This window comes from Balaenoptera borealis, assembly GCF_965194805.1.
Source record: "Balaenoptera borealis genome assembly, chromosome: 11".
NCBI lineage: Eukaryota > Metazoa > Chordata > Mammalia > Artiodactyla > Balaenopteridae > Balaenoptera > Balaenoptera borealis.
The window spans coordinates 80,749,210-80,773,601 of NC_138868.1; the positions used below are offsets into that span (position 1 = coordinate 80,749,210).

The 24,392-nt window shown below is 33.7% G+C and overlaps 1 protein-coding gene across 4 annotated transcripts in view; it reads left to right on the forward strand.

Moving 5' to 3' along the window:
• Positions 1 to 24,392, forward strand: part of DYNC2H1 (dynein cytoplasmic 2 heavy chain 1) — a 365,046-nt gene that overhangs the window by 97,439 nt on the left and 243,215 nt on the right. For all 4 annotated transcript variants that reach the window (XM_082339858.1, XM_082339859.1, XM_082339860.1 and 1 more), the window contains exons 50-59: positions 374 to 482; positions 3,419 to 3,532; positions 4,554 to 4,696; positions 8,955 to 9,039; positions 11,072 to 11,226; positions 12,762 to 12,899; positions 17,288 to 17,401; positions 18,002 to 18,162; positions 19,115 to 19,238; positions 20,065 to 20,186. In XM_082339858.1, coding sequence (XP_082195984.1) covers positions 374 to 482; positions 3,419 to 3,532; positions 4,554 to 4,696; positions 8,955 to 9,039; positions 11,072 to 11,226; positions 12,762 to 12,899; positions 17,288 to 17,401; positions 18,002 to 18,162; positions 19,115 to 19,238; positions 20,065 to 20,186 — 1,265 coding nt within the window. The remainder of the gene's footprint in view (positions 1 to 373; positions 483 to 3,418; positions 3,533 to 4,553; positions 4,697 to 8,954; positions 9,040 to 11,071; positions 11,227 to 12,761; positions 12,900 to 17,287; positions 17,402 to 18,001; positions 18,163 to 19,114; positions 19,239 to 20,064; positions 20,187 to 24,392) is intronic.

Genomic DNA, 24,392 nt, shown 5'->3' on the forward strand with positions numbered 1-24,392 from the left:
AACATAGTCTTTATTTTAATTTTGATGATTGTTTTCTCCATGATTGTTACAAAATTATGTTTTTAGCTCTCAGCACCCCAGATTATGGGATGTTATGTGGATAGGTAAGATAAACAGAAAGATGGCATTTAGGACATATGTAGGTATATTTAAAAATTATCCTCTAGCTTTTAATGTCCTAGATGTAAAATAATTAAATTTCCTCCCAGTAGTATTTGTTTATGAACTGGATTTACTTTCCAGACTATATGGCTAAATTTTGATTACTCAAATATCAATCAAGAAAAACAACTTAGTTTACATACAGAATGAAAGTTTTTACCTGTGCCAAAAATATTTAATGGGTACCAAAATGTATTTTCTTATTGTGCAGGTGCTACATCTTGCAGGTATTGAAGCACAACAAGTAGTTTTACTTCTTGAGGATTATCAGTTTGTACATCCTACATTTTTGGAGATGATCAATAGCCTTTTGTCTTCAGGCAAGTAAATGGGTTCTATTTAAAGAAAATAAAAGTAATAATGTAAAAATTATTCAAGTAAAGTGATCTTATATAAAATTATGTTTCAGAGAACACTTGGCATAGCTTTCACTAAAGTGACATGGGATTAAACATTAAACATGCTCAGAGCAGGAGAATTGAGAAACCCTGTTTTTATAAAACCAAGAGATTGTGGAATTATATAAAAATGATGATTAAATATTGAATATTGATGAATATACTGAAAAATTGGCCCTCTTACACACTTTTGGTGGGACCATTATCTGTTATAACCTTTTAGGAAAGTTATCAACCAGTACTTATTTAAAAAATGTGTTATACCGGGCTTCCCTGGTGGCGCAGTGGTTAAGAATCCACCTGCTAATTCAGGGGACATGGGTTCAAGCCCTGGTCTAGGAAGATCCCACATGCTGTGGAGCACCTAAGCCTGTGCGTCCCAACTACTGAGCCTGTGCTCTAGAGCCTGTGAGCCACAACTACTGAAGCCTGCGCACCTAGAGCCTGTGTTCCGCAACAAGAGAAGCCACCACAGAATAGCCCCTGCTCGCCGCAACTAAAGGAAGCCCGCGCGCAGCAACGAAGACCCAACGCAGCTAAAAATAAATAAATAAATTAATTAATTAATTAAAAAAATATGTTATACCCTTTGATATAGAAATTATATTATGTATAGAAATTTAACCTATAGAAATAAAAGAACTAGTATGTAAGGAAATATGTAGTATAATTTGTAATAAAAATTTGATAGAACCTCACTGTCCATCATTAATGGAATAATTGAATAATTATAATATGGCCTTAAATGTGGTTATATAATAGCAGATATATTTCAGATATATGAGGTCTCATATTTCTCGAATTGTGTTATACTCTTGTCTCTGGAGCCACCTGACCTTTTTGGTGATTTCCTGAGGAGAATACCTGCGATTTCCTGCAATTCTTCCTTTTCTGAAGAATTTATGAAGTTTATTATAATCTCCTTATAATGCATAACCACTGTTAGTAGAATTAGTAGGAGGTAGCTTCGTTTTAAACTTGGACTAAGAGTATTTTGGTACTTAAGTACAGAATAAACCTTGTTAAAAGCTAGTTTCAACTATATGAATTGTTCCATTCTAGGGACCCGAGGACAAACTTTGCATGATGCCCATGCTCCACTCAGGTTTTAATAAATACTTGTTTTGTATCCTGCTAGGTAGACTCTGGGATAAAATAGTCTTTTTTTTCAGAATTTAACAGCTTTGGTTGAAGGAAACATTTTATTTATAAAGTGAGGTATCTACACGTTAGTGCCCAAATGAGAAAGACTCTAGTTAGACAAGTGGTAGGTCAATTTCTGTCAAAGTGAAGGGAAATGGTATAGTGAAAGTGGTATGTCTTGAGCAAGCTTGAAGTGTTTGCAGCCCTTTTTGTAAATAATCTCTTCTGATTTTTAAGGTGCACATTCCTGCATATTGCTTAAACTGTTACTAGATGGAGACTTTGTTCATTTTGGCTGAGATAAACTTGTAGGCCAGATATATACAGGGTTTTTGTATTTTTGTTTTGGTTTTAATTTGTGAAAGCAAACATCCAGATAAGCATTAACCCAGTAATTATTTTTATTTAGATAAATTGGTCTTTTTATCAAGATATAATAGCAAAAATCATAAATAAAGTTAAATTTTGGTAAAGTTAAATTTTGACAACGTTTCTGGCAAAAAAAGTATTTGAAAAATAGTTTCAGAGAAAGTACTCAATAGGCCTTTTTGTCTCTTTTTTATATTTCAAATTCTTATTCCCTATAGAGTATGTAAATAGAGCTAGATTTCTTTACCAAATTTAAGAAATCAAGGGTATCTTGGTATGGCTGAAATTTAGAGGAAGACATAGAGCACATTTATGTGTGTATACGTTTGAATATGTACATGCTTGGTGGTTGGGGAGCAGTCTGGTACCTCTGAGATGAGCCTAAAGAAAAGTAGGGATTCAGACTATGTTGGGCTCTACATGAATGCAGCAAAAGAATTTTCATTTAATCTTATAGTTTCTTGTGAACTACAAATATATTGGTTTAACAAATATTTATTAAATAACTGGATTTATGGTGGTGAACAAGACAAGCTTCAAGCCCTCTATCAAATTCTTATAGTCTTAATCACCTTTGATTTGACTTTCATCATTCTGTTATATAGTAGCAGGCCATGACTAGTTCTCCTGATTTCTAGTACAAGTTCATTCATTGATTTGATCATTCATTTGTTCATTTATTTAACAAATATTTATGTTTTAGATACTTTGCTAAGAATGCCCTAAGGTTAATATTGATCATGATCAAATGTTTGCCCTCTGGGAATTCAGAATCTAATTGGGCAGGAAAGGGAAGTAATTCATTCATTATTAAATGATGTGGTAAATGCTAAACAGTGATGTTTAGATATTATACACAAGAGAAAAGAGTCCTTTACCTAGCATGTGGGTATTCAGGAAAGGCTCATGGGCATAGCAGTTGACAAAGTAGTGTCTTGAGGGATAAACAATAATTTTAGGGGAAGATAAGGGGCAGAGGAAGACTGTGGGTGTAATATTTCAGGAAGAGGGAGTATTTCATTAAATTTTTGGAACACAAAGAAGTTCATTGAGGCTAGAATACAAGATCTTGTGGGGTTGGGATAGAGAAGGACTTGGAAAAACAGATAGATGGCTAGATTATGAACTGTCTTTAATGGTTTGCTTAGGAGTTTGAATTTTATCAAATGAAGGCTATAGATGTAGATTTGTGGATAGTATAGAGGGTGATAGGGTTTGTTTATTTTTGAAAACAAAGCTTGAATGACATCAGATTATTTGATACAAAAATAGAAGAAACACTGTATGTGTAAAATGTGTTTTGAATTAGTGTAATACAGGTAAAACTCAAATGTAATGTTCTGTAGGTGAAGTTCCTGGACTCTACACTCTTGAAGAATTAGAGCCCTTGCTGTTGCCTCTTAAAGATCAGGCTTCACAGGATGGTGTTTTTGGACCAGTCTTCAATTACTTCACATATAGTAAGTGCCGTAGAATTCATTAATCAATTTAAGCTATGTTTCATGTGAAATAAATACCATTTAATTTGCCTTATTTTCTCATTAGCAAATAAGTAGCAAATAAGTAGCATAAAGGCTAACCTATAATAAAAACAAGTTAGCAAAATTTTAGTGAAAGGGAAGGGTGAAAGTATGGTAATGTTCTTTGGAGTATTTACTTTGTTTCCTTTGTTTTCATATGGTGAAATTTGTGCTTTAGTACCTCCTGTCTTAGAGAATTATTGAACTATTTAGATTGTGCCAGACTCTGTAATGTTTTTTTGAAACTAAAGAAAGTTTGATTATTACAGAAGTAGTTTCATGTGCACTGTAGATATCTAAAATTGATGAACAAAAAATAAGGCAATGATGGCAGCACCCAGACGTGACTATTACATTGATCTTCTTTATTTTTCTAAAAGAACATTTATTATTGATGAAATAGAGAAAGTTGTTAAAGAGCTACCCTTCCTTCTGTCCACTTCAAGTTTACAGGGAAATTCTACTACACCTTTAAGAAACAGATCATCTCAATGCTATTTTAAACTGTTTCAGAACATAGAAAATAAAGGAAAGTGTCCACAATCCTTTTTACAAAGGGAAGATGATATTGACATTGAAACAAGGAAAAGGTATTTCTCCTAAAAGAAAACCAGAGATCAGTTTTGCTTGTGAATATTGAAACAAAAATCCTTGAAAGAAAAATTACAAAATAGAATCCAGTATCACATTTGAAAAGTAACAGCAATATCATACCTTTCTGGATCTTTTATCCTAGCATACACACACACACACACACACACACACACACACACACACACACGTATTTTTTAACCAAAATAAAAATTATACTGTAATACTGTTTCATAGCTTGTTCTTTTTATAAACAGCTCCTACCATCCCATTTCAGAAAATTTTAATTTCATAAAACCAGACCATATATAGGTTTCTTCAATTATTATTATTGCAATATTCCAAGAGTATAATTTTCTTATTTTTTTAGGAATTCAACAAAACTTGCATATTGTCTTGATAATGGATTCTGCAAATTTAAACTTCATAATAAACTGTGAGAGTAATCCTGCTTTGCATAAGAAGTGCCAGGTGTTGTGGATGGAGGGTTGGTCAGATAGCAGTATGAAGAAAGTAAGTTTAATGTTTAAATATGGAAGTAAAAAGTAAGCACATTTTTTTTAAAGTTATTGATTGTCACAACTTCCCTTTGGTGTTTATTATAATATTACCTTAATTGTGGCACTGAACATCTCTCATAAGTTTGAAAATAACTCTTGTCTTCATACTCTTGTGTTTGATAGTTTAGTTAAGTATAGAATTTTAGATGGAAGATTATGTTCTTAATTAAGGACCACAGAGATATTATTGTACTTTAAAAATTTTATGCATTTCATTACTTAGCCTATTATAGGCTAGCTTATGATAAAAATATCACAGCAATAATATTAGCTGTTGTTTAAATTAAAATTTAGATGCTTTTTAAAAAAATCTGTCATTGCTATGATATGTGTTCAGAGGGGGATGAGTTTAAAGTGTGAACTCATAGCACCATCTCAGCTGGAAGCCTTTTATATTGCTTCATTTGAATGAATAATAATTTTCAATATTGTCTCTTTGAATGATACTTGTATTCCCAATCATTCATTTCTTTCTTTTTGTATAGTAGAAGTGCAGACTAATGCCTGTCATGATTCAGAGGAAGGAGTGTAATTTGAGATAATAGACAAGGTTTTAGAGTTGAGATGATATTTTAATTAGATTTCAGTAAGTAGATAAAGGAGAGGAAAGTTATTCTAGTCTGTGGAGGCCAATGAACAAGAGGTATTCATTAAGAAGTAGTAATTATTGGGTGCCTAATACATGCCACTATTCTATATATTGGGAGTATAGCAGAGAAAAGAGAGACAAAAGTCCCTGCCCTCATGGAATTTACATTCTTTTGGGGGATATTTGGGGGGAAAGCTTTCTAGGTGAAGAACCTGAGATGAGAGCATGCCTGGTGATTCTGAGGATCAGCAAGAAGCCAGTTCATTTGTAGCAGAGTGATCAAGGGGGAGAGTAGTTGCAGATGAAGTCAGTGAAGTAAGAGAAAGGGTAGGGTGGGGCTTTGGACGCTATTATAAGGATTTTGGCTTTCCTGGAAACAAGTAAGGGATCCCTTGGAGGCTTTTGAGCAAAACTATTCTAATGTTTTAATGGTAATACTCTGGCTTCTGAGCTGAAAATAGACTATAGAAGACAAAGAGGAAGCAGTCATAAAGCTATTGCAGTAATCTGGCGAGAGACAAGGATGGCTTGCTCTCAGGATGTAGTGGTAGAGGTGGTGAGAAGTGGTAGATACTGGGTATGTTTTGCAGTAGAAACGATAAGATTTGTTGACACATTGTAATAAGGTGTAAGGGAAAGTGAGGAGTTAAGGATACCTCCAAGTCTGTTGGCTTGAGCACCTGGAAGGATGGAATACCTGTCAGTTGAGGGGAGACTCTGAGAAGAACATTTTGGGAGGAGAATATGAGGCTTTCAGTTTTAGATGTGTGAAATATGAGGTGTTAGACATCTGAGTTGGAAGACTGAGAAGACATTTGGATATATGAGTTCAGGGGAAAAGGTCAGGCATACAGGTAAAATTGTGGGAATTATCAGAATATAGGTGGCATTTAAAACTGTGAGAAAAAATATCACTAAGGAAGTGAATGTTGGCAAAGAGAGGAGAGATGCAAAGGCTGAACTCTGGGGCACTTCAACATTAAGAGGTTGAGATGAAGAACAGGAACCAGCAAAGGATACTGAGAAGGGACTGCTAGGGAAATAGGAAAGCAGGAGCGCGTGTAGACAAGTGAAGCCTAGAAGCCAAGTGAAGACAGCATTTCAAAGGAGTGAGGAAGGATGAATGGTGACGCATGAAGGTAGACAAGGCCTGGGAACTGATCACTGCATTTAACAGCATGGCGTTCATTAGTGACTTTGATAAAGCAGTTTCAGTTAGTAGTGGAAAGAAAACATATTGAAATGTGTTTCAGAAAGAATGAGAAGAGTGGAGAGTGAATATGGTCACCTCTTTTGAGGAATTTTGTTATAAAGTAGAAGATAAAAATGGGTCAGTAACTGGAGGAAGTGGGGGTAAAATGTTTTCTTTCTTTTTTAAAAAAATTTTAAGATGAGGCAAGCTGTAACATTTTCATACACTTTTGGGAATGCAAAAAGAAGCAAAACATGTATGTTACATGAAAGACGGGAAAATTGCTAGAGCAACATCCTTGGGTAGTAGACAGCATATGGGTCTATTGCACAAATGAAACGATTAAGGATAGGCCTTTGCTTGGAGAATGGAAGCATTATCCATAATAACAGGAAGGGAAGCAGAGTACAGGGGCACAGTTCCAAGTAGGTGGGCAAGTGTGGTATGGGAAGTTTTGGACACTTCTGGATGTTTCTATTTTCCCAACGAAATAGGAGGTAAGATTATCAGTTGAGAGAAAAGTTGAGGGAACAGATTTTGGAGTCTTGAAGAGATATTAGAGCATATGCAGAATAGTAGTTTGGAAGAGGGAAAGAGTGAAAGAGGTTTAGGAGAATGGAGTATAATAGCTAGGTGGCATTAAGGGTTCATGTGAGGTTAGTGATTATAAAGTTCAGTGAGGCCAATCAGCATAGTTGTGTGTTTTTTCTCCAGTTACATGTGCACTCATAGGTGCAGACCTTCAATAGGTGGTGACTTGCATTTAACCAGGATTGGGGCTTTGCTTTGCTACTCGAGTATGACAAAGCGAGCGAAGGCCAAGGGAGCTGAGAAATTATGGTAGGAAGATGGTGAATGACAGTATAAAGGTTGTTAAATTAATAGATTGTAGGTCTTGGTGGAGTCTGAGGATGATTGACATTGCAAAGGGAATGAGCTGGGAAGACAGGAGTGTGGTGGTAGAAGAGTGGGATGTTTGAAAGTGAGATTATGAAATGATTGCAGTTACTGTTAATGACAAGGTATCAGGATGTGACCCTTTGAAGTGGGAGTGAGTGGCCAGGAAAAAGGTGATAGAAAACAGAAGGAGAAGAATTCAAGGAATCGAGAGGTCAGGGTATTAATAGGAATTAATAGGGTTAATATACTTATTCAATTCTTTTTAGAAAGTGCCATTTTTATCCCCAAGGAGGGAGAGTGGTGGCAAAGGGGAATGTGGGTAAATCCAGGCAGGAAAACTTTGCTAATGTAGAATATTGTTTAGGGACAGAATGTTTCCCACCCCTCCCAGCTTTACTGAGGTATAATTGACACATAAAATTGTATATATTTAAGGTATACAACATGTTGTTTTGTATATTTATATGTTGTGAAATGATTACCACAATCCCGCTAACATAAAGGATAAACTTACTTTTAAAGAAAGTAAGTTTCCAAAGAAACAAATTTCCATTGATTTAAAAGTGTATATTTAAAATATTCTCACAGTTGCTAAGTGTTTTTTCAGAAATCAGTGAAAGTATTTGAAAAAAAAAAAAATTCTTTGGCTCAAGAACCATGGCACTTTCAAACTCTCCATTAGTTAAGGAATCTTTTGGCTTAACGGTTTATTCAGTCTGAGAAATTCAGAAAATGATTTTTTGACCTAATTACCTAGATTACTTGTACTTCCTCTTGTTAGGAATGTTAACTGTATCAGGTGAAAGAAGTTGAAGGTTTTGGCTTAATTTTAAAATTTCAGAGTTCTGCTTATTTATTTTCTTTTTTCCAGAAATAGAGTTTAAAAAAGTTTTTTGTATATTTTAAAATAGTATTCTTCTTATAAGATTATAATATTTTCTTTAATAATGATGATATCTGTTCATGAAACTTTATTTTCTTATTTGTGATAGTGGCAAAAACCTAGCTATAGACAATAGATAGTTTTTAGAATTATCAATTATGTTGATGGCAGTTATGTAAATTATCAATTATGAAATTATTTTTGTTTACTTTTAGTTATTTCTTATTTAAGAAAGCTAAGCTTCCTTCCTATTCCTTTATGCCATGAAGACATTTTATTAGTTTGATGCCAAGTAAAACATTTATTTTATTATTTTGTGATTTTAAATGGCATATGTGATTATTTTCTAATTCAATCAAAAATGTAATTTTCTTCATTTCAAACAATCTAATCATTTTTCAAGTGAAGATGTTGAAGCTTTTCCTATGTGCTATTAATTTGCAATAAATTAATGGTTGATATGTGTCAAAATCTTGACTAGGAAATAATGTCCTCTAAAGAATCCTAGAAGAAAAGTTCAACTGAGACTGTTTTTTTTTTTTTGGTGTGTGTGTGTGTGTTAAAGGTTTTTTAACCTCTGACATTGGATTTACTTAAACTTTTTTCATACTAAATTGAGGTTTAAAGAAATGCTCTTCCTATTTTAGATACCTGAAATGTTATTCAGTGAAACAGGTGGTGAAGAAAAATATAGCGATAAAAAAAGAAAAGAAGAAAAGAAAAAAAATTCAGGTAGTATTTTGATGAAATTGATTATATGTGATTTTTATTGATGAAATAATTCCTGATTTCTAATGTTATAGATCCATTAAAGATTCATGATGATTATGAATTGGAATAATGCTAAACTAACTAAGTTAGATTTCTTTTGATGCAAACTAAACTTTAAAGCCCTCCTTTTTTTTTGACTTTATTTATTTATTATTTTTACTTTTTAAAATTTTATTTATTTATTTATTTTTGGCTGTGTTGGGTCTTTGTTGCTGCACTCAGGCTTTCTCTAGTTGCAGCGAGTGGGGGTCTACTCTCTTTGTTGTGGTGTGCGGGCTTCTCATTGTGGTGGGTTCTACTGTTGCGGAGCATGGGCTCTAGACGTGTGGGCTTCAGTAGTTGTGGCATGTGAAAACCCTCTTTTTTTAAAACTAATGTTTATGTCATTTCATATAGGACCTAACAGAATATCTATTGTTTAAAATTAAGACATTAGAAATTTACATTTTTGACCCAAATGATCCAAAGGACTTACTTATATAGGGTTTTGGGCTAATAGCCTAAACTTTTCATATTAGCTTATCACTTAGATATGTCAAAGCACTCAATTCATATGTAAAACTGTGTTATGATTCTTTGAGTATGGACATAATATTTTCTTAACTATAATGCTCTCATTATTTTCTCCATTTCCACATTAACTTTGAATGTGGTCTTTTTCTTTTATACCATAACATATTTATTCATTTATTTAATTTAACCATCTAATTATTAAATATTTATTGAACTTGTTTTATATTAGGTACTGGACTGGATACTGGAGATGACAGGATAATCTAGTGATAGCAAGAATTATGTTATATATAAACATAAAATTTTGCTATAGCAGGATAAGTGATGGTAGAAGTTTATATAAAGTACATTGGAAAGTAAAGCCTCTACCTAGCAGATACTATAGGAAATGCACATTGCCCAGACAGGCAGTTTGGGGAAGGTCATTCTGGTTAGAGTGACTAGCATGGAAAAGGCTTGAAGAAATAAAATAGGCATTTTTATGGAACTATAAATACCCTGAAGGGCTAAGACATAGGATATAATAAATAGTAGAGTACTAGATGAAGAGAAGAAGGTAGGCAGGGTTGGGTAAGGAAGAGCCTTCCATGTCATGCTAAGGAAGGAATTTGGATTCTGACTTGTGGGTGATTTGGAATAATTGAGAGATTTTTGATAGAGATGTAACCAGAGGCTTGTTTTAGAAACAGAAGTCTCTGCGTCTCCCCTTTCTTCAGTTATGAAAAATAGATTGGTGTACAGAGAAACCAGAGGTACTGTAGACCAGTATAGAAAGCTATTGCCTTCTAATCTAAGAGGAAGGAATAGACTTGGGGAGATATTAGGAGGTAATCTAAAGAGGACTTGGTTATGTAATGGCTGTTGCATGCAAGGAAGAAGGATGCAAGAATATTTCTCAGGGTTCTGCTTGGAAAATTCATTAGAAGTTGATTTTATTCACTGAGGTAGGGAATACAGAGGGAAATAGCTTGAGACAACGAGAGGGAGATGGTATGTTTGGTCATGTATATATTGGATCTAATGGGAGCTTGTTCTTAATTTTTTGGCTTTTGAAGTCCTGTTTCTCCCTGTGTAAATATGAGTGGATAGGTGTTACTTGGTTTGGTATCTCTTTTCCATTCAAGTAGCTTTTAGTGAGCTTACTTTTGGATTACATGTTACGTAGTTCCAGTTAATTTATATGTTATGACAAGCTATAGATTTATCTTTCTTGCAGTAATAAAAATTTTCAGGGGAAATATATAACAGTAGAAGGATAGAGACCACTGAAATTAAATAATGCAAAATTAATAAGTAAAATGGAAGTTGTGAATGGATACCTAGGAATGCCTGTGCACCTTTAAGGCAAAGGTGTTATCTCATATTTATAATTTCATTGAGTAGAAGTATCTGGTAAGAATAAATATAGTTAAGTTCATTTTCTCTAATTCTTAGTGGATCATACTTATATTAAGTCATTTTTGTTTTTTTCTCTTTCTAGTTGATCCTGATTTTCTAAAATCATTTTTATTAATCCACGAGTCTTGTAAAGCATATGGTGCTACACCAAGCCGATATATGACCTTTTTACATGTGTATTCTGCCATTAGTAGCAGCAAGAGAAAGGAATTATTAAAAAGACAAAGTCATTTGCAGGTACAATATTGGTAATCTTAAATTATTTTATCTATAGATAGGGGACAAGTATTATGTAAATCACAATGCCATGTTGCCATATTTAATATAAATAAATATTGTACTGTATTAAATGTCTTGGAAAACTGTCTCACTTACCTATCTTTATTGCCCACTAGATTATAGTAATGGTTTTGTAATTTTTTTTTTTGGTTGAATAATTATTTCTTCACTGCATGGTATTTATATGTTTTTGATAGCTTATGGTGCTGTCTTTAAATGTCTTTTTCATATGAATGCATTTTAGAAATCAGAAATGCCTATTATTAATTAAAACATAATATCCAATATTATGCTTTATAATAAACTTTAAATTATATTTATAATTATATTTTATAAATTATATTTTATAAATATATTCTTAAAATTATATTTTATAAATATATTCTTATCCATGTCACTTGACTTGGTATGTTCTGAACAGTTTTCTTTTTGTATTTCTCTAACTGCAGAGCTTAAACTTAAGCATGGTATTAGAATGTCAGCTTCAGATTCTGTCAGAGAGCATTTCCTCTGCCAAGTTCTTGCTTCTCTTTGTGAGGGTCATAAACTAGGAACATTAATTGGCAGAGTTATCTTTATTTTTCTTTCTAATGATTCACTTTCATTTATATCAAGCCACTCTACATGCTTTGGAGGGTTAATTTCCTGATTTTGTTCTCTATGGTGTTTCAGGTAAATCACTTAAACTCACTGAGTTGCAGCTTAATTGGGTAAATGTGTTGAGTACATTAGATAAAATGCAAATGTAAAGAACCAGCATGATGCCTGTCCTCTGTGCTGGGTGCTCAGTAAATACTATTTACATTCCTTTTTTTGCCATTACTATCTTTCCAAATCTTCTGATTTGTTATGTGACAAAAACCCAGTCATATTAAAGAAAAGAGGGAATATTTTTCATGTTTATTCCTTGGATTATCCATGGGCTGTGGAATGGGGTGTTATAATGGCCAGGCCAGGGTCAAACAACCACCCAAAGAATAGCTGAAGCATTTTGAGTGATTGCTTACCAGAACCATTTGTAAGGCAGTCTCTTATAAAATAGTTGGGTAGTGGACAGACAAAACCAAGTCACGTCCAATATAAAAAGAGTGGCCCCTGAGTCCTTCTGCGCAGCCAGTGAGACTGAAAAATGGGAAAGGTTTACAGAGGCTTTTTTTCTTTTCTATTTTCCTTCCTGTCTAATGCAGTGAGTAAAAACCCTACTATTTAAGCTATCTAATATCTAATATATGTTGATCTGTTCAGCTTTACTGTGATGCTTTAAAATCTATCTTTCTCTAAAGCCTCTGTGGAGTCTTTTACTACATCTTAATGGGTACACAGTTGAATAAATCATTATAATCAGCAAGACGAAAATACCTAAGTCCACTTGCAAATGTGGTATATGTACACATTTACATTTATGCTTGATTCTTTCTTATAGACTTTGTTTACTGTATGTATATAAAATACCTTTTCTTTTAATATTGTCAATCAATATTTTATTAATGTAGGCTGGTGTATCTAAACTAAATGAAGCTAAAGCTCTTGTGGATGAACTGAACAGAAAAGCCGGAGAACAAAGTGTATTACTTAAAACTAAGCAAGATGAAGCAGATTCTGCTCTTCAAGAGATCACAGTATCAATGCAGGTAATGTTTAGAGTAAGCTCAGCGATGCAAACAATATAAAGGTCATTTATGCCTGATTGTCAATCAGTGTGAAAAATAACATTTTTACTTATGTGGATTTAAAAAATATTGCTTGTCTGTGCTGAGTAGACTGATAGTGTTGTGTACTTGAACTTTTGTGGAAGAGTGTGTTATTTTCCCATATTGTTTGAAATCAAAACTATATTATCCTCAATTGTTCATACACTAATTTATCTAAACCCTATAATATAAAAATATAACCATTTTAATTGGTATAGATTTGTCTGTAACTGATTTTGTTTACCCTCTGTTAGTTAATATTTCCTTTTATTTTTCTTACTATCTCCTTCAGGCTTCAAGGGTTTTCCCTGTTTTTAATATTCTCAAGATTTACAAAATAAATCTTTATTCATTCTATTTATACTTCAATGATATTTTTAATATTTTGTTTATATCCTCTTTTTACATTGCCTTTCTTTTGTTGAACCCTCTCAAGGGAGATTTCTCTCTGTTCTTTCTTGCTTGGGTATTCTTTTACATTTGCACACCCTCTCAGTATGCTCCTGTCCATTACCTTGCTTTTTAGTACTGATTACATACTGACTACCACGAAATCCATCTTTTTTGTCCTTCAGCCCTATCCTTCCTCTGAACTTCAGACTCAAATAGCCAATAATCTGTTAGACATGTCTTCTTGAAAGTCTCACAATTCAAAACAGGTTAAAAACTGAACTCATAATTTCCTTTTCTGTATTCCTTTCCTCAGTTTATGACACTACACTATAGCTAATTATTCAAGACAGAATTTATAAATTATGTTAGACTTCTGTTCCCTCAATTCATGACTCTAATGAATCATTAAATTCTGTTAGTTTTACCTCCCTGATTGTCACAGACTGGGAGAAAATATTTACAAACGTGTATTTGATAAAAGACTTGTATCCAACATGTATAGAAATGATTACAACTCAATACTAATAAAACTAACAATTCAATTTAAAAATAGGCAAAAGATTTGAACCTGCCCTTCGTGAAAAAAGACTTACAAAGGGGCCAGTAAATATATGAAAAGATGCTCAACATCATTAATCAGCAAGGAAATGTAATCCCCTTATTTTTTAGTATGAGACCTCATTCTAGCCCTTAGCTTTGTAGTGCTTAGCCTGGTAATTACAAATCCAGAGCTTCTTTGACTTAATTTCTCAGAAGATTAACCTTTTTTCCAGACTTCTGATAGCTGGGAAGGGGAGTGGTATGACTCCATAAACTGCATATTTAAAAATGTGTTCTAAATATTCTGTGAAGACTTCACAAAGCCTCAGCTATTTTATAATTTCCATCAGCCACCTGCAGCATTCTCTCCTAGAGCCTTCTGGCTTGTTTCATTCTTTGCCTGGTCACAGCTGCTGTCCTGAGATCATTCTTTATCATCTTGGTTTACTCCGTCGTTTCTGTGGAGCCTATCCCCAAAAGCTTTGTGAGAAAGGATACATGGACAATAAATTTTGAGATCTCACATATATGAACATTCTTCTTTGTCTTTGGTTGGTTGGTTGGTTGTGTGCTGGGAATAGTATTTTGGATTTTGAAGGCATTGTTCCATTTTCTCCTAGGTTCCATTGTTGTGATTGAAACACTCAAAGCTATTTTAATTCCTGATCTGTTTTGGGGTGACCTTTTCTTTTCTCTCTTGGAATCTTTTAGATCTTTGTTTCCATTTTTCTGAAAGATGCAGTGATTTGCTTTGGTTTAGGTTTATTTTCATCCACTGTGTCCAGTGTGGGTTCTTTCTACCTGAAAATTTATCTTCTTCAGTTCTGGGAAATTTCCTTAATTTATTCTATTGATAATTCCTTTTCCTTTATTTCTCTGTTCTTGCTTTTTAGAATTCTTCTTATTATTTGGGCTTTGGGCTTACTGGTCTGGTTCTCTAATTTTCTTATATCTTCTCCCTTTTTTTCTTCTCTATGTGCTCTACTTTCTTCAAAATTTCTTCAACTTTATTTTTTAACCCTCCTATTGAGTTTTTCATTTCTGTTAAATTATTTCTCAGGAGATTTAAAAAAAATCTCTAGAGGTTTCCTTTTGGCAGTAGTGTCCTTTTTTGTTGTTGTTTCATTGTTGCAGTATCTCCAACTAGCTCTCAGAGGATATTTTATGAAGTTTTCTTTTTCCTGAATATGTTTTTTTTTTTCTGAATATGTTTTATTATTATTTTTCTTACATGATTGCTTTATTCTCAGTTAAAGAATAATTCTTAGTTATTCACAAAAAAAGCTTTCTTTTCATGTTTGGTCATCTTCATTGAAAATCTGAGCGTGGAAGGGAGGTTTGTTTATTGTGAACTTCGCAAGAGGGTTATCTGGACTGATTTGAATGGCATAAGCAAAAGATTTCACCTGGCATGTCAAAATAAGTTCCTTGGCAGATGGAAAATCTTCAAAGCAATAACATTTGCAGATAATTGATGATTATATACACATTCAGTGTTTACAAGATAAATTTATGGACTGCCTGACCTGGAAGTAATAGATCAGAGAATAAATTTAATTTTCATACTGTACAACTTTAGCATAATTTTTTATCAAGGAATTTTAGAACCAAAGTAATATAAATATTTATCTGAAGCAGCTAGTCATTTTTATTGTTAAGAATATCTACCAAATACTTTTTTTTCCCTTCAGGAAATTGAAGGCATCATTCCATATTCTCCTAGCTTCTGTTGCTGCGATTGGAATACCTTTAAATTTCTTACCTTTAAAGAGTAATTTGAAAAAAGTAAAAGCTTCATAAAGAATAATATCATTGATAACTATATATTTACAAAAGGAAAATATTCAGCACTCCGTGTGCCTATGTACCTTCAAACTAGTGAACATTATTAAGATACATTGAGTACTATGCTATTCTTTTCTCTGGACTGTTCTTGGAAGAGGTATTTCTAAGACTGTAGCTAATTGTATTACTTAGTAGAGACCCAGAAGAATAACTCTGCATCTTGTATTATAAGTTAATAATTTTGCTCAATTATAAATTGGAGACATTTCTGTTTGTTATTTTATACATAAGTATGGTAGGGAGAGACAGCTTAAATACCAAACCGTACAACTTTTAAAGCTAACAACTCTAGGTTTGTGACATAAGGAAAGAACACACTAAATGCTGTAGGTACTCAGAATAGATATAACTTACAATTGGAAAAGTAGGTTAATAAAACACGAAGCACGTGAGTTGGGCCTGTAAGGGTGATTTTGATATTGTGGAGATGGAGAAAAGAACTTTCCCTGTTGAGGAGCGGTAGCAGAGATACACAGGTAGAAACGCTTGTGGAACGTAGAAGATTTCGATTGCGCTCACGTGTCAGGTACCTGAAGGATCAATATATTTGGCAATAGGACACAAGGCATTAGTATTGTTGTTGTTGGCTTAAACAACAGAAATTTATTTCTTCCAGTTCAGGCAGGGAGAGAGAGAGAGAGAAAAACTCTCTGGTCTCTCCTTTTTTTTGATTTAATTGAGATATAATTGACTCATAGCACTATATTAGTTTCAGGTGTACAACATAATGATTCTGTATATGTATATAATATGACATGATTACCACAATAAGTCTAGAGAGGACGCCAAGCATTAGTTTTTAAACTCCTTGAATGATTATAATATGGTTGAGAATCACTGTTGTTAGGATTCTTGGAAGGTTTCTTGACAAATTTTTTCCCTTGGTTTTTTTTATAGTATAATAAATAAATAAATCAAACACAAACATTCATAATGTTCATGCATTTTTATATATGTGAGACCCTTGATTTTTGTATTCATGAGCAAAGAGGTCATGTGTTAATATATCATTTAGTGTTCTTTGACTCTTTACTAATTTTTGTTCATATATTTGCCATATTATTGTGTCATGATTTCAATTGATTTTTGTCTAAAATAAAGTCTAGAAACAAACTTCTAATATACTATAGCTTTTCTCTAAGAATTATTACCATTCTACTATTAGAATTATAGAAGACTTCTATTTTCAGTTTTCTTATTTATGAAATAAGCATAATAGTATTTATCTCAGGGTTGTTGCAAGTGTTAAATGTATATTATTATGATCATTTTCTAAATTATGCACTTCTGACATGTTTGATTTTTAAATAGTAAGCATTTATTACTTTGCTATTCAGAAAAAATTAAACCAAATAAAGCATACTTCTTAATAGTAAATATAGAGTAAATTATATCATCAGTTTCCTAGGCATTTTAGAAACTCTTATGCCAATTAATATTAGAAAAGCATTTAATAGAAAGTGCTATTTTAAAATAACATTTTCGGTATCATGCTTTTAAATGTTGAGTGCATTAAAATTGATTGGAATGCTATTTAAATATTCCTGTAGGATGCTAGTGAACAAAAGACAGAACTTGAAAGACTAAAGCACAGAATAGCAGAAGAAGTCATTAAAATTGAAGAAAGGAAAAACAAAATTGATGATGAATTAAAAGAAGTACAGGTAAGTTAAAAAAAAAAGGAAACAGTGTAAGCCATTTACATTTTTGATTACCAACTTTACATAGGAGTTTAAATATTATTTGCATAAGTTACTTTCTAATAGTTTTATCAATGTGGCTTTCACTCAATACTATTTATAAAAGAGAAGCAGGAAGGAAAATCTGCTAGGAGGAGTAAGCAAATTAACTGATGGTTATTAAAAATAATCTTTGTTTTCTGTGAACCATGTTGTTCTGACTGTAGAGGAAAAAATATTTTGTAGATAAATTAAGACAAACTCTTAGGCTTTTTTCTTGAGACTTGATTAAATAAGCAAACAAGTCTTAGAATATAAAGAGCCTCTTGAAAATGGCAAATTGTCTCAAAACAAATTAGATTTTCCAAATTAGACTGTTGTAGTTATGGTGAGAAAAAACTCTTACTTTCTCAATTTGAACATTTTGTACTTTGTGTGTTTTAGAGCATTTTGATGTTTGAAGAGAATGGATATTAATAACTAGAGTCATTTTTAATAAAATGACAATAAAACATTATTTGTAAAGAGTAAGTGATTTTTTCATATATATGTTTTGAAAGTAAAAATGCCCTTTTCGTGTTCTAGCCTCTAGTCAATGAAGCTAAACTAGCAGTTGGAAACATTAAGCCAGAATCTCTTTCAGAAATTCGTTCACTGCGTATGCCACCTGACGTAATCAGGGACATTCTTGAAGGAGTTTTAAGATTAATGGGTATCTTTGATACATCTTGGGTGAGCATGAAAAGGTAAGTTTTTGAATTTGTGAAAAATGTTTCACCAATGAATTATACATTCTTTCATATTTTTAAATATTTCTTATATTGCTTCTCAAACTGAATTTCATCTAAGTACCTGGTTACACACTTTCCCCTGATATTTCAAGATCATCTATGTAATCATATATCAAGATCTATATTTTCCTTTCTCTATAAGTGATTGTTAAAAGTGTCAAAGGAAAAGAGGAATGCCTTAAAGTCTTTAAGAACATCTTAATAAACATAAATATTTATTTGGTCCTCACACAGTATAGAGCATTGTGTTTACTGTGATTTACTGATGAAGAAAATATAGTCACTATTCTCAAAAAGAATCTTGGACTCTTGGCAGAGACAGAGAGACACAGAGAGCAGGCGAGAGCCCCATAAATTATATAAGAGTGATGTAAACTGGAAGAGAAAAGGCTGATTATTAACTCAATATGCAATTATGCAGCTTTAGGTTTCACAGTATAACAATGGTATTGTGGTTTGTGCTGCTATTCAATTCCATTTTAGGACTTAGGTTGACAGTAGAGTTCTTTTTCTATCTGAAATGGGAGAGAAGATTTAGATTGAGGGAGCACTTTAAAATCTTTCTTATAAAGGAGTCAGAATATTTTCTTGCATATCCTAGAATGTATTAGTACCCAGGGGTTCACAAAAAGGGATGTGGGTAGAGTTCAAGATTATAATTCCTTCATTTTATTGCTTCAGTGTATTCACAGAACATTAGAAAAACTGTTGTGCATCTTTCTGGAGATCCTCGTCTATAAAAAATGACGAATGGTACTTTAGAAGCTTAAGTACTTTAAAAGTATCCTATTTTTTGGTTAACTAATAGATTAAAAGTATTGTATACACCACTTTGTTAAATTGATATTTTTGTTAAAAATAGCAAACTTTATTTAGCCTTATTTGAAGTACTATGCTTTAATTTCAGTTTCCTTGCAAAGAGAGGTGTGAGAGAAGACATAGCAACCTTTGATGCACGAAATATTCCAAAGGAAATAAGAGAGAGTGTTGAAGAACTTCTTTTTAAAAATAAAGGATCTTTTGATCCAAAGGTAATTTTTAACAGTTACACCATAAATTCCCTTTCCATACTATATAATATTCTGCTTGTCAAAATATGATGATTTATCATTATTGATTGTTTAGTTTGCCTAAAAACTAAAAGTTTATTATAATAAATTGTAAGTATTATAGCTGGGAAGCATTTACCAGAAGAATTAGGTAAACTATTGTAGAACCTAGGGGGTTGGGGGCAGGTTTATTATCTTAAGTGGTTTTTGAATCTTATGATCTGCTGGCAACGGTAAGGTCCTAGCTAATCATAACTTCCAACTTGCCTGTATGCTTTTATTTCTTCTAGTATACTTGTCATATAATAACAGATATCTCTCTTGGAATATTTATATCTAATTTCAGCGAATAGTTTAAATTCCATGATTCTGGTCTTTTTTAGATCCTTTATTCAAAATGTCATGTACTTCTTCTTTGACACCAATAGCAATTGTTTGAAAATTGCTTTTATCTAATAAAGATCTATCTTGTATATTGAAGAGAAAGAATTGATGCTTGAACATCGTTGTGGACGGCACATGTATTCATTTTAAACGTGGCTAATAATTACTTATGTCAATAAAATGTCATTATATTAAAGATTGTATGTGGTTCAAAAAGATTAATTCTTAAGAAAAAATAGAGTTTATGTATTTTTCACTTAATCAAAATAGCAATTCACTTTATTTTTATTTTTGCTATAAACCAAAAACTTCAGTATTTGGGATAAGTTATTAAACAAATGGTTAAAGAAAATACACTAGAATTAACTTTGCTTTTATTTGAAATTAAGTTAGGATGCAGGATAATTTCTGATGTATTTTTCAGAACGCCAAGCGTGCCAGTACCGCAGCTGCTCCTTTAGCTGCCTGGGTTAAAGCCAATGTTCAGTACTCCCATGTCTTGGAACGAATTCAGCCTTTGGAAACTGAACAGGCAGGATTAGAATCGTAAGTGAAACATAAAATATAAATAATTCTAACCTTTATTTTCATCAATTTGATGACCTAGTTATATTATTAGGATTTATTTCTTGTCTGTGTCTAAAAAGGCAGCTGACAACACTGAGTCATTTAAATACAAATTAAGAATGTAGATCAAGATGATGGAGTGGAGGATGTGGAGCTCACCTCACTTCACAAACACATCAAAAATACATCTACATGTGGAACAATTATCATGGAAAACTAACTAGAAACTGGCAGAAGAACTGTACAATTAAAGCTGCAAGAAAGATCTGTACATAATTGGGTAGGACAGAAAAAAAAGCCATTTGGTCAGGACCTGAGCCCCTAAGAAGGATCTGTAAGAAAGAGAAGTTCTATATGGGTGGACCCTTGACTTGAAGAGTGAGGAGGTTGAGCCACAAACTGGGCATACCAGTCCTGGGCTCCTGCGTGGAAGAGACAGTCCCCTTTGCCTGCTGGGAAATCTACTGAGACAGACAGAAGGGCTGGAAAAGCCTAGACTGTACTTGTGAGGAGTGCTCGCATGCTGGCTTGCTAACAATCAGGGTGGAGAGAGCTTTGCATTAGTGGGTGCTGCCTTACCACACTTCCCAATCCGAACAGGCAAACAACCCAGGCCCGCTCACTCCATCCCTGGTGCAAGATTTGCACACAGACTTGGTCTAGCTATGCAGAGACAGACTGGGGAGGCTGGGGTATGATCCGGTGGAGCCATGGAGGCCATTGTCAGTGTGCATATAAGCAGTGCCACAGAAATACCCAGTGACTAAACACTGAAGCTCAGGCAGACAGGCCTTGAGAGAGACACAGCCCGAGGGCCTGGGGTGTGGTCCAGGTGGGTGGTAGCAGTTGTCATCAGCATGCTCAGGAGTACAGAGCCTTTCATCTCCCAGTGAGAGCACCCTGGCTCTGGCTCTGGCTCCGCTCACTCCACACCACAGCTTAGCAGTAGATCTGGGTCAGACAGGTCCTGTGAGAACACTGCCACGGAGGCAGCCCAGATCTCTGGTGGCAGTGCAGTCACTTCAATTCCTGCAGCCACAACGCCTTAGCCCTCAGCCCCAGCCTACTTCAGACCATAGCCTTGCACTAGATCTCGGATGAACACAGCAGAGAAAGGGATTCAACCTTGGGCTGCTTCTGAGCAGAAACGTGAATGCCTACCCAGGTGACGCATAGGTCCTCTGTGACTGCATGGGCCTTACTTGCTTCAGCAATCACCTCCTTTTGGACAGGGCTTGAACTCATGGACGGTGGAGCCTGATTGAGCCTGACCATCAGAACTTCTACTCCAACAACTGGGGAGCAGACCTCACCCCTGACAGGGCATTGACAGCCATGGAGCAGAGAAAAAGTCCCACTTCACATCTTGTACAGGCTCTAGATGTTACAACACCATACCAGCCATACCACCTATCAAGGGGATAACAGCCCACACACCCTGAAGAATGATGTGGCTGGCGTCCAACTGAAACCAGCCCTCACACCAAAAATATTGGATTCACACAGTCTACACAGTGATGCTTCCACATAAAAACACCCCTTCAAGACCACAGTTGATAACTGTTTCTGCTAAATTCATAGAGACAAAGAAAGTTAAGTAAAATGAAAAGGGAGAGGAACTACTTCCAATTAAAAGAACAAGATAAATCCCCTGAAAGAACAAATAATGAAACAGACCATGCACCAGTCTACTAGACCCTGAATTCAAAAAGGAGGTAATAAAAATGCTAATTGAATTAAGAAAGATTATCGATAGAAACACAGATCACTGTAACAAGGACCTAGGAACTATAAAGAGGAACCAATCAAAAATAGACAATTCAATTCCCAAGATAAAACCAATCTAGAGGCAATGAATAGCAGACTAAATGACACAAAAGAATAAATAAGTGATCTGGAGATAGAATAATGGAAATCACCCAATCAGAACAGCAGACAGAAAGACAAATGAAAAAAAAATGAAATCAACATATCAGATCTATGGGATAATATAAAACATGCTAACTTATGCATGACAGGGGTTTCAGAAGGAGATGAGAGAAGGGGGTTGAAAATGTATTTCAAGAAAATGTGGCTGAAGACTTCTCAAACCTAAAGAAGGAAACAGATACCCAGGTACAGTAAGCACAGAGAGTCCCAAACAGGATGAACCCAAACAGACCCACACTAAGTCATATATTAATTAAAATGACAAAAGTTAAAGAGAGGATTCTAAAGGCAGCAAGAGAAAAACAAAGATTTAGTTACAGGGGAACCACCAAAAGGCTATCAGCTGATTTCTCTGCAGAAACTTTACAGGCTAGTAGGGATGGCATGATATATTCAAAGTACTGAAGGGCAAAGCCTGCAACCTAGGATGCTGTTCCTAGCAAGATTATCATTTGGAATAGAAGGAGAGCTAAAGAATTTTTCAAAGAAGCAAAAACTAAAAGAACTTAGCAATACTAAACCTACCCTAAAAGGAATATTGAAGGGTCTTCTCTAAGTAGAAAAGAAGCAAGAATCTGTAAGAAAGGGAAAATCAGAATAGGAAAGGCAAATATATAAAAGGATTGAAGATCACTTTTAAAAACCAATACATAGATTAAAAAATAATAATAAAATTGTGAAAGAAATTATAACTACAATTAACAGTAAAAGGATAAACATGACAATGTAAAATAGGATATCAAAATCACAAAATGTAGGGGAGGGGAGTATAAAAATGTAGATTTTTAAAAAATATGAACTTGAATGACTATCAATTTAAAGCAAGTAAATATAGTTATGGGTCAACATACTTGAACTCCATGGTAACCTCAAATCAGAAACGTACAATAGATTCACCAAAACCAAAAAGAAAGAACTCAAGCATACTACAAAAGAAAAACATCAACCCCCTCCCCCTGCCAAAGGAAAAAAAAATGCACAGAGAAGAACTACAAAAACAACTGGAAAACAAGGATTAAAATGGCAGTAAATACATACTTATCAATAATTACTTTAAATGTCACTGGACTAAATGCTCTGATCAAAAGACAGAGTGGCAGATTGGAGGAAAAAACCAAGAAACTACAATTTGCTGCCTTCAGAAGACTAACATCAGGATGAAAGATACACATAGACTGAAAGGGGATGGAAAAAGAGAATTCATGCAAATGGAAAGAACAAGAAAGTGGGGGTAACAATACTCCTATCAGACAAAATAGACTTTAAAACAAAAGCCATAAAGAAAGAAAAAGGGCATTATATAATGATAAAGTGATCAATATAAGAAGAGGATATTACACTTGTACCGTAGGAGCACCTAAGTATATAAAACAAATGCTAGCAGACATAAAGGGAGAAATTGCCATTGATACAATAATAGTAGGAGTCTTTAACACCCCACTGACATCAATGGACAGATCATCCAGACAGAAAATCAATAAGGCAAGAACGTTCCTAAATGATACAGTAGAGCAGTTGGACTTAATTGATGTCTATAGGGCACTATGTCCAAAACAAAAAACAAAAACCAAAAACAGAATACACGTTCCTTTCAAGCTCACATAGAAGATTCTCTAGGATAGATAACATACTAGATCACACAACAAGCCTCAACAAATTTAAGAGGATAGATATTATTTCAAGCATCTTTTCTGACCACAGTGGTATGGAACTAGAAATCAACTACAGAAAGCAAAATAGGAAAAGAACAAACACATGGAGACAAAACAACAAGCTACAAAAAAAAAACAGTGGCTCAACAATGAAATCAAAGAATAAATCAGAAAATACCTTGAGACAAATGACAATGAAAACACAACCTTACAAAATCTATGGGATGCAGCAAAACAGTTTTAAGAGGGAAATTTATAGTGATATACAGGCCTTCCTCAAGTAACAAGAAAAATCTCAAATAAACAACCTAACATACCACCAAAATGAATAAGAAAAAGAAGGATAAACAAAATCCAAAGTTAACAGAAGGAATGAAATAATAAAGATCAAGGGGAAATAAATAAAATAAGAGATCAAAAAATAATAGAAAAGATCAGTAAAACCAAGAGCTGGTATTTTGAAAAGGTAAATCAACAAACCTCCAGAGAGACTCACCAAAAACAAAAGAGAAAGGACTCCAATAATTAAAATAAGAAATGAAAGAGGAGAAATACATACAGCCTGCCAAAATTGAGTCAAGAAGAAATGGATAACTTGAACAGA